Below are 13500 nucleotides of genomic sequence, written 5' to 3'. Positions count from 1 at the left end.
TTCACACATTGTACCCATGTGGGGAATCGAACCCGGGCCTTTGGCATGACTAGCAAATGCTTTTACCACAAGGCTACACCAGGCCAGCCTGAAATGGTGAAACATATTCCAACAAACTCATTTCAGGCGTATCGTTAATCCAATCCTCATATGAGCGCTTCACATGTCCACGAACAATATTGCCAAAGACAAGGTCAAAAGGAGTAAAACCTAAGGACTCCGTCGCAGCCAAATACAGCAAATCAATGTCTTCATCCCAATCCTTCTCAGTGTTAAAACATTGATGCCCTGTACATTTACCATTTCAATATTTAATGCATTTCTTGAATTATGTAATGCACATGTGTGTTCATATATTCCTTTTCTAGGATGAATGCTTACTCAACTGTCGGCCATGTGTTCCTTGTAAGCAATATCCATGCTACTTTATAAGCTGTGACTTTGACCTTCAAAGACCATCTATCTTATTCCAGAGAAAAAACATAATACATTGAGTTTTTCTATATACAACTGACTCTGCTTTATGCAGAGTTTTCTATTGTTATGTGAAACCGATATTGATATGTTCAGTAGATCTGGAGAAGAAGACTATATAGTTTCAGTTCTAACAGACGGATGACGGATGAAGGTGGACAATAAGGTGGACTAAACTATATATATATTTTGAAGGAATACTTACTGAAACACAAGCAATATAATTATTCAATTCTTACTTTTCCATCGTTCTTGTTCCTTAAACTATTATTTAAATTGAAAAAACCCCAAACAATATCACTTATCAATAAGTCCTGCGTATTAGTAACACTAATAACTTGATTACATCCACAATAATAGTCAAGCAATTCAGATTTTACATCGATCTTCTCTTGACAAAGAACCTTGGCACATACATGCTGAATGACAACCTACTTTAATGACTTGTGGAACAGACCCTGAAAAACTTGTATCTAGTACTTGACTTTTTTGATTGAAGAAAACAATTTGTTCCCAAAATTTGAAAAACATAATTATCGAAGCATCTTTACACCCAGCTCCACACTGTCATTGCTGGAAAAAATCAGATATACCTCACAACAATTTGACAGTCGTTTGAGTGCTGTTAGTTTCTTGTCTTCTGCTTTCACTACTTACCACTTCAAATAACTAATACATACACTTTTTGAAAATGATCATAAATAAATGGCAACTGTTCAAAGCTGCGTTAACATAATTTCTGAATGTTACTTCGTAGAAGGCAACATGATGCATTCAAGCAGTTCATGCACGCTTCTGTGATGCAACCTTCGGTCATGATGTCTGTCTCTACTCTGTCCATAGTTATGCTACACTTTACGACGTTTAAGATGCGGTTGCCCATCCTGTTGCCATTCGAGAGTTTGTTGCCCATGATGCCCACCAGTCCAAACCCCAGCAGGTTGATCAGGTCCGTCAGATTCCCAACAACCATACTGCTGTCCGTCAGGTTGCCAGCCATGCGTGTGGTACTTAAATAGCCTCGAATCATTTGTCCTTTGTCCATCAGATTTCCGTTTATGAGCCTGCTGAGTCGACCTCTTGATCTCTGATTTTCCTGTGGCAGACGCCTCTCTGTGATGATTCTGATTACCACGACGTAATGCAAGCACCCCTGGGCTTGTAGATCTCTTGTTATCAGACTTCCGTTTTTGAGACTTCTCTCTATGATGATACTGATCACCACGGCGTGATGCAAGCGACCCTGAGCTAGTCGACCTCTCACTATTAGATTTCCGTGTGTCAGATGTCTCTCTATGATGATACTGATCACCACGACGTGATGTAAGTGATCCTGAGCTAGTCGACCTCTCACTATTAGATTTCCGTGTGTCAGATGTCTCTCTATGATGATACTGATCACCACGACGTGATGTAAGTGATCCTGAGCTAGTCGACCTCTCACTATTAGATTTCCGTGTGTCAGATGTCTCTCTATGATGATACTGATCACCACGACGTGATGCAAGTGACCCTGAGCTAGTCGACCTCTCACTATCAGATTTCCGTGTGTCAGATGTCACCCTATGATGATACTGATCACCACGACGTGATGCAAGTGACCCTGAGCTAGTCGACCTTTCACTATCAGATTTCCGTGCGTCAGATGTCTCTCTATGATGATACTGATCACCACTACGTGATGTAAGTGACCCTGAGCTAGTCGACCTCTCACTATCATATTTCCGTGTGTCAGATGTCTCTCTATGATGATACTGATCACCACGACGTGATGTAAGTGACCCTGAGCTAGTCGACCTTTCACTATCATATTTCCGTGTGTCAGATGTCTCTCTATGATGATACTGATCACCACGACGTGATGCAAGTGACCCTGAGCTAGTCGACCTCTCACTATCAGATTTCCGTGTGTCAGATGTCTCTCTATGATGATACTGATCACCACGACGTGATGTAAGTGACCCTGAGCTAGTCGACCTCTCACTATCAGATTTCCGTGTGTCAGATGTCTCTCTATGATGATACTGATCACCACTACGTGATGTAAGTGATCCTGAGCTAGTCGACCTCTCACTATCATATTTCCGTGTGTCAGATGTCTCTCTATGATGATACTGATCACCACGACGTGATGTAAGTGACCCTGAGCTAGTCGACCTCTCACTATCAGATTTCCGTGTGTCAGATGTCTCTCTATGATGATACTGATCACCACGACGTGATGTAAGTGATCCTGAGCTAGTCGACCTCTTACTATCAGATTTCCGTGTGTCAGATGTCTCTCTATGATGATACTGATCACCACTACGTGATGTAAGTGACCCTGAGCTAGTCGACCTCTCACTATCAGATTTCCGTGTGTCAGATGTCTCTCTATGATGATACTGATCACCACGACGTGATGTAAGTGACCCTGAGCTAGTCGACCTCTCACTATCAGATTTCCGTGTGTCAGATGTCTCTCTATGATGATACTGATCACCACTACGTGATGTAAGTGACCCTGAGCTAGTCGACCTCTCACTATCAGATTTCCGTGTGTCAGATGTCTCTCTATGATGATACTGATCACCACGACGTGATGCAAGTGACCCTGAGCTAGTCGACCTCTCACTATCAGATTTCCGTGTGTCAGATGTCTCTCTATGATGATACTGATCACCACGGCGTGATGTAAGTGATCCTGAGCTAGTCGACCTCTCACTATTAGATTTCATTGTGTCAGATGTCTCTCTATGATGATACTGATCACCACTACGTGATGTAAGTGACCCTGAGCTAGTCGACCTCTCACTATCAGATTTCCGTGTGTCAGATGTCTCTCTATGATGATACTGATCACCACTACGTGATGTAAGTGACCCTGAGCTAGTCGACCTCTCTTTATCAGATGTCCGTGTGTCAGATGTCTCTCTATGATGATACTGATCACTACTACGTGATGTAAGTGACCCTGAGCTAGTCGACCTCTCACTATCAGATTTCCGTGTGTCAGATGTCTCTCTATGATGATACTGATCACCACTACGTGATGTAAGTGATCCTGAGCTAGTCGACCTCTCACTATCAGATTTCCGTGTGTCAGATGTCTCTCTATGATGATACTGATCACTACTACGTGATGTAAGTGACCCTGAGCTAGTCGACCTCTCACTATCAGATTTCCGTGTGTCAGATGTCTCTCTATGATGATACTGATCACCACTACGTGATGTAAGTGACCCTGAGCTAGTCGACCTCTCACTATCAGATTTCCGTGTGTCAGATGTCTCTCTATGATGATACTGATCACCACGACGTGATGTAAGTGACCCTGAGCTAGTCGACCTCTCACTATCAGATTTCCGTGTGTCAGATGTCTCTCTATGATGATACTGATTACCACGACGTGATGCAAGTGACCCTGAGCTAGTCGACCTCTCACTATCAGATTTCCGTGTGTCAGATGTCTCTCTATGATGATACTGATCACCACGACGTGATGTAAGTGATCCTGAGCTAGTCGACCTCTCACTATCAGATTTCCGTGTGTCAGATGTCTCTCTATGATGATACTGATCACCACTACGTGATGTAAGTGACCCTGAGCTAGTCGACCTCTCACTATCAGATTTCCGTGTGTCAGATGTCTCTCTATGATGATACTGATCACCACTACGTGATGTAAGTGACCCTGAGCTAGTCGACCTCTCACTTTTAGATTCCCGTGTGTCAGACCTCGGTCTGTGAGGCTGCTGATCATGAGGTTGTTGTCGACCAAGGCCTGTGTGATTGGAATCCCGGTGATGAAACTCAGAAGAGTGCAGTCTGTCATCTTGCCCACTCAAGCCAGTATTTGACCAATCAGACACTGGAGATGCAGTAGATATGGGTAATGAAAGATGCGAAATGCTATGGTTTTGTATTCTGCAAATCCTTAAAGAAAAACCATTTCCTATTGAATATTTTCTGAAATAACTGTATAACTGAACAAACTCCATTTTAGAAATGAATGACTTGGAAACCCTTTCTTTCAAAATACCTGCCACTTGTTTGGCAACACGCGTTGTCACATTGATAATGTTCTTCACTATATCAGCCTTCAACTTGAAAATCTTATCTGTGAGATAATATTTACCTTGTCTTTCCTCCAGAAAGTCCTTATCTGCCAAATTCTTAAAAAGGCCTTCTGCATCTTCCCTTAAAAGTTTCTTGAGCTTCTTGTATGGTGCTCTGGAGAAAGTTCCTCTTTGTGACGATTTTTTAATGTCTCTGTATGCCAAAACAAAACAAATTTCCCTGTTGAACATTTGTTCAAATCTGTTGCATCCCACCTCTCCATACATTTGTCTCACAGCCTTTCTGTAGGGTGTTTCCACACGTTTGGTAGCAATTTTCCAGAATTCTTTAAGAATATTGAACCTGTTAGTTGCATTGAGACAACAGTGCAAAAAGTCAGCTGATATTCTGATTTGAGAGCAAACATCCCTGAATGAATTTCCAAAACCATTTTTGACATGGATCAGATATGTACATTCTGGTGTGTAGTAAAGTAGATCAAACAGCTCTATATTCTTCATCAAAATGTGGTCTCCAAGCAAAAATCCTGATTCACCATTAGTTTTTTTTGAGAGTATCTTGTTGTATAGTATGTATCCTCTGTTGTATTCCGTTTCTGTTTGTTTAGAAAATAATCGTACCATCAGCTGCTTCTCGACTTCAACGACATTTGTTTCAGTCAAAAGAAAATCTTTAAAATCAGCTTTGTCCTCGACGGGGTTGCAACACTCACTAAAGTTCAGTTGTGTGATCCAGTATTTGATATCATTGGTGTCTACATTTGCCGCTTTGCTATAAGAGCTACAATATAGCCATGGTAATGGAAGTTTGTCCTGTTCTAAATTACAAATTTCCATCAGTTTAGAAAATAGCTCTTCAACTTGTGTCAAATATTCAACGTGTATATGAAACCATTTGCCACAGTATCTGAATACTGATATGCCCGTGTCAGTGGGAAAGTGTCCTTCTATCAGATCTATCAGCTTTGCCTTTCCTCTTGTGATGTATGTACCTGTCTCTGTACACGCAAACTGAATAGACACGTCACTCACTAATCTTCCCAGGGCAGCATCATGGATTTTCTTTTCCTTGGCATAATGCCTGCAAGCCCCGAGAACTGATTTCAATGTAGGAGGGCCTCCTTTCCATTTTTCTATGAATGTTCCAGCTGCCTTTGGCATCACTAGGAGAAACTCGTCTGCTGATACCCAACTTTCAGGATCTTTGTACATTAGCCTCAGACGGCACGTATTACAAAAATGTTTTAAAGATTCAGTCAAAAATGTTTTCAGTTTGTCATCATATTTCTTCTTCTCAGCTTTCGTTTTAACAAGTTTTACGTGGTCAAACACATCAAAACGAGGGTCATCTTTGTCCATTGCTGCATCAGTCACAATTCCATCCCGTATTGCAGACATTTTCATCAACAACTCAGAAATATCTAACCAACTAAGACGTTTGTGAAATGTTATACTGTCTTCACTGATCTCCACATTTACAACACGTTCTTTATCTCCAGTAAGAAGTGTGTATACTGATGACTGTTTCTTGACAGGCATCTGATACTTGTTTGTGATGTCACCAAGACAGTCCCAAAATGACAGGAATGTTTCGGACTCAGTCTGCCAGTAGTTTGCATAAGATGACATTTTGTCCCCAAATAAATGTTTTGATGACAATACCTTTAGATGGAAACCTAGTATTCGCCGGCCAATATATTTAGGGAAATCACAGTCGATATGACCCTTCAGTAATTTCAAAGCACAGCCAGTGGTAAGTGCATAAATCTCTGGCTCATGTCCAATATTTCTGTAGAAAAACAACAATGCGTCAATTCTCATATTGACAGTTTGCCTACTTCTTTCTTCTTCAGAAACAAAACAATCAAAATGACATCTTACTTTAGACTGTCTTTTAAAGTAATACAGCTGCACATGAAACTCCTTCATGCTGTCAACAATTTGATGAAGAATGGTCTTCTGATGCACCTTAGTACTGTTTTGTAGAATATTATTTATCAACTCTTCAGGTGTCATATGCTGCTTATGCTTTGTCACCAGCTTTGATATTTTCACCCATGGCAAGAGAAATTTCTTGTTGCAATCCTGTACCTGATCTGATGAACTCATTTTCAGTGTTTCCCAAGAATATTTGCAGAATTTATCTGTAAAATAAATACATCGGTGTAGGTACATCTAAAGGAATTGAAGTTCAGAACTCAATGAACATTATCGGCCAAAAAGGGGACATTTCTCAGACAAGGGGTATTGATGGCAATATTAGGTCAGTAGAAAAAGAATAATAAAAAAGATTTTGGACACATGACTACATTTACGAGGTATGGACGATGAAATGCAGGTGAAAATATGTGACAGTCCTATGGAATTGAATTCTTTGAGACGGATATTTTTTCTTCCTACCTTTCGTTTTGGAGTCTGAAATATCCTTTCTACCAGCAGTCAGTGTTCTTGTGAATGATTCGTGCGCCTAAGTGGTGTTCTTTTGATGTGCACCTTCTGTTGTTGGACTGTGATCATTGATCATCAGTATATCCCTGCTTTCTGACTCAGGTGTCGGAAGTGTGCGCAGACCTTTCACTTGAGAATTGTTGTCTACCTAAGGAAGAAGCAAAGACTATTGTCTGTCAGTGGTATCTCACCTCACATTCTGAACGATGCAGGTAAACATAAATGCGCAGACAAGCTTAATAATGTTATCAGATTGTAATCTGGGAATTACACATCTGGTTCACATGCTGCATTACAGACGCATGCAACCCATAGTAAGTATCTCTATCTGTAATCATTTGACCGAGTCTGTGATGATAAATAGACACGCTCACATGATAATTGATGTTTTAAACACTGCTTCCAGTTTGAAAGCGAGACTTGGCAAACATAAGGTCAAAGCTGGATGGCACATGTCACACGTATCGATGTCAACAAAGCACGGCAAAGGGACACATTGTGACAATTTGGCCGTCCTGATCTATACCGGCAATATCTGATATCAGCAACAGCTGTCATTCATATCAAATATAAACTATTCTGCTATGACAAGACTGACAACAACCTTTTTCAGGAATTACACCATCCAGGTCCTGCCATGGCCCTAGGTCTCCAGATCTTAACCCAATCCCAATTATGGGATGCATTGGATCAAGGATTGCGAGCACGTGAGCAAAAACAACAGAGCCTCCAACAGATGGCACAAGCACTGCAGGCAGAGTGGGCGACCATTCCCCAGACGACAATTTGGAATCTGATTGCTTCCATGGGACGACGATGCTAGTAGTCAGTTTGGGGCTCTAATGGTTATTGGTGTACAGATCTGGATAGTACTTTTTACCCACAGACTGCAAGTAAAGGTTTAATAATCCTCAATCTCTTCAGGAAATCACCGCGTTGAAGCACGCCCAACTCTTCCTGTCACAGCTGTATGGGTATACCTACCTACATCGTCTGTATTTGTTAAGACAGGCTATAAATATCTACTCGTGCAATATACATTTTTTATATTGGAACAAAGATACCACACACACTTGGCATGTGTAGTGGGTCCATTTGTCCAGGGACAGTGGCCCTAGAAAGGGGAGATTGGGAATCCGAGGCAATTGTCCGGGGTCGGTTTACCTGATATTACCTCATCCGAGTTGTTTGAATTGTGCCATAGCTTTGACATACCGTCTCGATCCGAATCATCACATCTTTCGGTCAAGAATAGTTTACGTACGCTTCAAGTAAGTGACCCTACGCCACGAAATACACGTAACAATGCTTCCTTTAAAAAATGGTGTGGGTTGAAGAGAAGGCTGAACGGCTCAGGATAAACCTTATTTCTGGGACTGCGCATGATTTACTGGAGAAGGCTGTAGATGTAGCATTTGTTAACGTTGAAGAAAGTATTGGGTATATAACTGAAGCTGTTATTATCGCTGCCTCTGATATGAAGAAAATTAATAAGGGCCGTAAATATGATCAACAATGGTTTGATAGCGAATGCCAGTTACTTAAAAAGGAATGATGTAGACGTTTAGATCAGAGGACGGACAGAGGATCACTAACAGACTATAATAGAGTAAGAATAAGAAAAAAAAGACAAACTGAAACTGTTGTAATCAAGCATAGATAATTCTAAAACATTTTGGTCATCACTAAAAGCCATTTAACCAAATAGATATTGCAAAAATGACAGTGTAACAGCTGATATTCTTGACAGTCCAATATCTAAAGAGGACATTATTGACAGCATATCCCACCTTAAAGATAATAGGAAATCTGGAATCTGGAAATGATAATGTGATAGCTGAGATTTTTAAACATTCCACAGATATTTTTATACCATATTTGGAACTTATTTTTAATATCCTTTTGGTGAGATCACATTTTCCAGAGAATTGGACAGATGACAAGGCGCAACCAGCGATGTTAATAATTATAAAGGCATAACTCTCCTTAGTACGTTCAGTAAAACATTTACTCCAATTATTAATAAGAAACTTGTTTTCTAGGCGGATTCTTATGATAAAATAAGTGAGTCACAAGCTGGTGGGATACTCCACCACTGACAAGGCTTTTATCTTATATTCTATAATACAGAGACATCTATCAGTGAAACAAGGGAAGCTATATGCTGTATTCGTATTTTCCTTTTTCATAAATGAATTAGCATAGCAAATCAAAAATAATTGCACGGATGGAATACAACTACACCCCGAAACTATTAAATTATTTCTGCTTCTTTTCGCTGACGATATAGTCATGTTCTCGAGCACAACACCTGGCTTGCAAAAGCAAATTCATGTGTTAGAGAGTTATTGTGACGGGTCAAAACTTACTGTAAATATGGTTGAAACCAAAGATTTAGTTGTTAAAAATGGTGGTAACATATCCAGAAAAGAAAAATGACTTCACAGAGGTAAGCCTGTAGAAGTTATTCTATTTCATAAATACTTAGGCGTGTGTTTTACAAGTAGATTAACTTGGTCATAGAATGCACATACCATTTCATTGCAAACCAAGAAAATATTTGTAGGCATATTAAAAAGTCTTAGAGTTCTGGACAGTATCACATATGATGTTTACTTTAAAATAAAAATAACCCCGATTCTATTGTATGTATCAGCAATTTGGGGCCTACAACATTTGGGTGTCATTGAGAGAATATATTTATATGCATGTAAAAAGTTCTATGGTGTAAAATCTAGCACAGAAAACGCAAGAATATATGGTGAATGCGGAAGGTTTCCCATGTATAACAATAGTTATTAAAAGGTTATTAAAATTAATACTGGGACAAACTATTAAATATGCCATCTTCAAGATTCCCAAGCAAATGTTATAATATGATGCTTCTCTGCGACAGCCATGGGAACAAAATTGGGCATCAAAAGGTAAAAACATGTTATACGAATGTGGATATGGTTATATTTGGTTACAGCAACATATATATATGCCACAGCGTTTCTTCACTTTTTTTACACAGACCTTGAAAGATATATCCATCCACAAATGGCATGGTTCTTTGTCCAGTTCTAGAAAAGCAAATAACTATACTATATTTAAAGGGGCACTGATCTAACGCAATTCCCCGGGACTGGTTGTTGCCTTTGTTATTGTATTTTCCCAGTGAGTACCCGGATGTTTAGCAGAAATCTAGACGAGTTCGCGACCTCTGCTGCGCCATTCGTAAGCCCATTAGTCACTTTTATGGGTAGTAATAAGGGCGTATGGTCACATTGATCAACAAAATGAAATATAAATTTCGAGATAATAAGGAAATGTAGGTATCTTTGTGGGTAGCATCGGTAATGGTGACGAAGTGATAAGCCACTTGCTTGGTAATTTAGCGATTTTCGTTTACACTATTGTGTATATGTTTTTACTGTCAAAATGTGTAACATTTTCAAATTTATTAAACGCCTAAATATTCAGTTATGTTACAAAGTGACTGAAAAACATTTCCATCTGTATTATTATGACAACGAATTCCAAACATTTTGATGTTTAATGTCATCACCAAGAGACAAAATGTTACGATGAAAAGTACATTTCTATGTTGTTTGGCTTCTAATCCTACATTATAATCTGTTGTGATGTTTTTAGGCCCTTTTGATCGTCTTAATCAATCTTAGTCAATCTGGACACATTTTTCAGTCAAAATGACTGAAATATTTACACATTTTATAAATTGCCTGAGAGAATCATAGTTTACAAATTGACGGTAAAAGACTTGTGAAAACAACGTCTATCGCGTATTGAAGAATTTCCCAACCAAGACGGCGAGGAACAAAAACGAATCGGTTCAATGCTACAGCAAAAAGGCAACAAAATGCAAATACCATAATTACAACCTACCAAATTTATGAGCATAAATTTTCGGCAGTTTCCTTGTTCGAGGAATGTATCCGTGAATATCTACACAAAGGAACAATATCCCACTCGTCTGCAGCTGTACAAAGAGACTTATTCGATGTCACGTGTCTCTGTAACAATCAAATATTTTCAAAAGATATATATCGTTTCGGGATATTGATAACCCGTGTTCGTTTCTCAAATGATCACTTAGATTGCTTCAGGTGTTTCACATAGGTGTCAAGTCTCAAGGGTCGGCTGAGAAAGCCCACGTGACAACTATTTTCATTACGTCCACGGCTCCTAAAAAATCCATTGAGTGATAGATAACAATGATCAATCAATCAACGTATTATCAGTTAACCCTTTGAATAAAGAATGTTGTTTTTAAAACGGCACTTCACGCCATAATATTCCCTTTGTTTTAGTAAACCTAGACATGTTAACACTCACTTTTGACATATCCACTGTGCAAGATAACAGTGATTAATCAATCAACTATTTTCTCTTAATCCTTTGATGACTAAGAACGATCCGTTGATTTACAAAAAAAGTAAATCAACTGATCATTCACCTCTTGCTGGGCTGCCACGTGCATATTACATAACACACATTTCACCTCACTTCAAACCTGGATTTAGATTGAATAATTACCCCAGACACAATAAATGCCAAATGGGAACCTTTGTCAGGTAATCTAAGTGGTGCTACCACTAAGCGTACCTGTAATAGATTCATTAACTGAGCATCAAGTGAATGACGACAAATACACAAGTGTAGGGTTATACCAGAAAACGTGGATGACAACAAGGGAGTAGTAATCGTCTTATCGACACAATGCGAAATCCGAAAATGCTTTCACTGCATGGATACTTTTTATTATTATTAAACTATAACCATCTGGGGTATTTCCAAATGACGACATCCGATGAGCTCCGCCGTTCTTTTGTCTGTTTGTTTATACTGAAGAAATTAATTAACATACGCCCTTTGTCGAAATCTTTATAGATGACAGTTAAGCAATCAGTGTTCAAAAATGCGTGAAACAAATATTGCCTCCAGCCTCCAAGTTTATTTAGCTGTCCTTGCAGACGGTAACCCAGTCTCTGGTCACGCTCAGTTGCGTTGCGTATCATCCGGGTAGTCACGGAAAATAACAAAGGCAACAACCAGTCCTGGGAATTGCGTAAGATCAGTGCCTCTTTAAGACTACCTATATACTAGAACCTTATCTCTTAAGTGTAAATTTACATACGTTTAGAACAGCTCTCTCTCGATTTCGTTGTGGCTCACATGATCTATGTGATGTAGGCGAAATGGGGTGTAGGCGATATGAGGTCAGGCCGACATGACCTATATATCAATATGAACATCAAGTTATGGCCTAGTCTAGTCCATGATAGCTCACAATTTCATTTCAAATACAAAACCAAGCAAATGTAATTATAAGAAAAGAGAATTTCTCAAAGGTTATTTATTATTCACAATGGGATAATACCCTTTAGACCCTATGACATAACGCAAAGTCATAAGAACACCAGTAATGCTTAGACATGATAAAATCGTAAGCTGCATAACGTGAACACTATGCGCCGAAGCAATAAGGAACTATAGCAAAAACATATATGATGTCTTACTTTCTAATCTCCTTGAAGTTGATTTGTCAGAGTGGTACAACTTTATGGCGGCCCTTCCGCCTAAGGTGCCCCAATCTGCTGTGAAGAGTTTCTTAAAGCCCCATCTGCGGGAGTAACTACCGCACTCTAGTGGGCGGAGCTTATACAAGTGATCTGACAGGTCAATATGACGTCATGATAACACATACATTTCATTAGTTAATGCGTAAACGGGTGACGTTTAGGAGATAAACCTACTGTGTTTTGAAATTTGATGTAGTCCCACTGTAGAATAGATACCTCTTTTTTATAATTTTGAACCGAGCGCTTTAGCGCGAGGTTACAAATTATAATAAAGAGGTTTCTATTCTACAGTGGGACTACATCAAATTTCAAAACACAGTAAGTTTATCTCCATTCTACCATGACTGCAACTACGCTTTGAAAACGGCGCTCTCTTGCAACGCGCAATAACACAGGTGCACAGGTCCGCGATCTTAGAACATTCCGAAAAGTGGTCACAGGTAGTTGTGTATGTAACAAATATTACTAAAGTTCAAGATTAAAAAACACCAAAGTCGTGAGTAGTTCATAATAAGTGTTCAAAACACATAGTTTTTCAAACGAAGTTGACAAATAACACTCCTAACTTAATCCAAAGAAAGATGTTTTAATTTCTATCAAACTGTTGCACACTGTTGAACACTGTGGACTTGGCTGTCGTTTCTCGGAAATTTGTGAGAGAGGTCATTTCTTGGAAATCGAACATGCCATCATTTCTATTGTAGGGGTGACGGGTAATAGAAAAAAGGTTTTAAAATGCTAAACGAATATATTTCTACAGCAAACTTTATGAATAAACATTCCTATATACATTTAACATGTCTAAGAGTTATTAGTTACATAGCAATTACCCCCAGTAAACAAGAATAACATCAAAGTAAATGCCTCTCTACCCCGAACTTGGATGTGGCAGAACTTGACCTAAATCACGGTTACTCACACCTCACAGCTGTCAA

The 13500-nt window shown here is 39.3% G+C and overlaps 1 protein-coding gene across 1 annotated transcript; it reads right to left on the bottom strand.

Annotated features, from left to right (window-relative positions):
• Positions 1 to 1322: 1322 nt before the first annotated feature.
• LOC139450972 (filaggrin-like) lies at positions 1323 to 6161 on the bottom strand. The gene is made up of 3 exons (XM_071232794.1): positions 5525 to 6161; positions 4592 to 4858; positions 1323 to 4324 (listed from the first exon to the last, which is right to left on the bottom strand). The coding sequence occupies exons 1-3, from the start codon at positions 6159 to 6161 to the stop codon at positions 1323 to 1325; spliced, it is 3906 nt and encodes a 1301-aa protein (XP_071088895.1).
• Between the last annotated feature and the right edge of the window lie 7339 nt (positions 6162 to 13500).

The sequence above is a fragment of the Haliotis cracherodii genome, unplaced genomic scaffold (genome assembly GCF_022045235.1).
Source record: "Haliotis cracherodii isolate W230 unplaced genomic scaffold, xgHalCrac1.p SCAF_8, whole genome shotgun sequence".
Classification (NCBI taxonomy): Eukaryota; Metazoa; Mollusca; class Gastropoda; order Lepetellida; family Haliotidae; genus Haliotis; species Haliotis cracherodii.
The sequence above is the reverse complement of the archived record's forward strand: the minus strand, read 5'-3'. Positions and strand labels throughout refer to the sequence as shown.

Excerpts from the sequence above, each read along its gene's own strand:
- LOC139450972 (XM_071232794.1), bottom strand. The coding sequence starts at position 6,161 with ATGTCATCTTATGCAAACTACTGGCAGACTGAGTCCGAAACATTCCTG. Across the intron at positions 4,859-5,524 it reads GTTTGCGTGTACAGAGACAG|AATTCTGGAAAATTGCTACC; the intron begins GTACATACATCA and ends ATATTCTTAAAG. Across the intron at positions 4,325-4,591 it reads CTTTCTGGAGGAAAGACAAG|TGTCTGATTGGTCAAATACT; the intron begins GTAAATATTATC and ends CTGCATCTCCAG.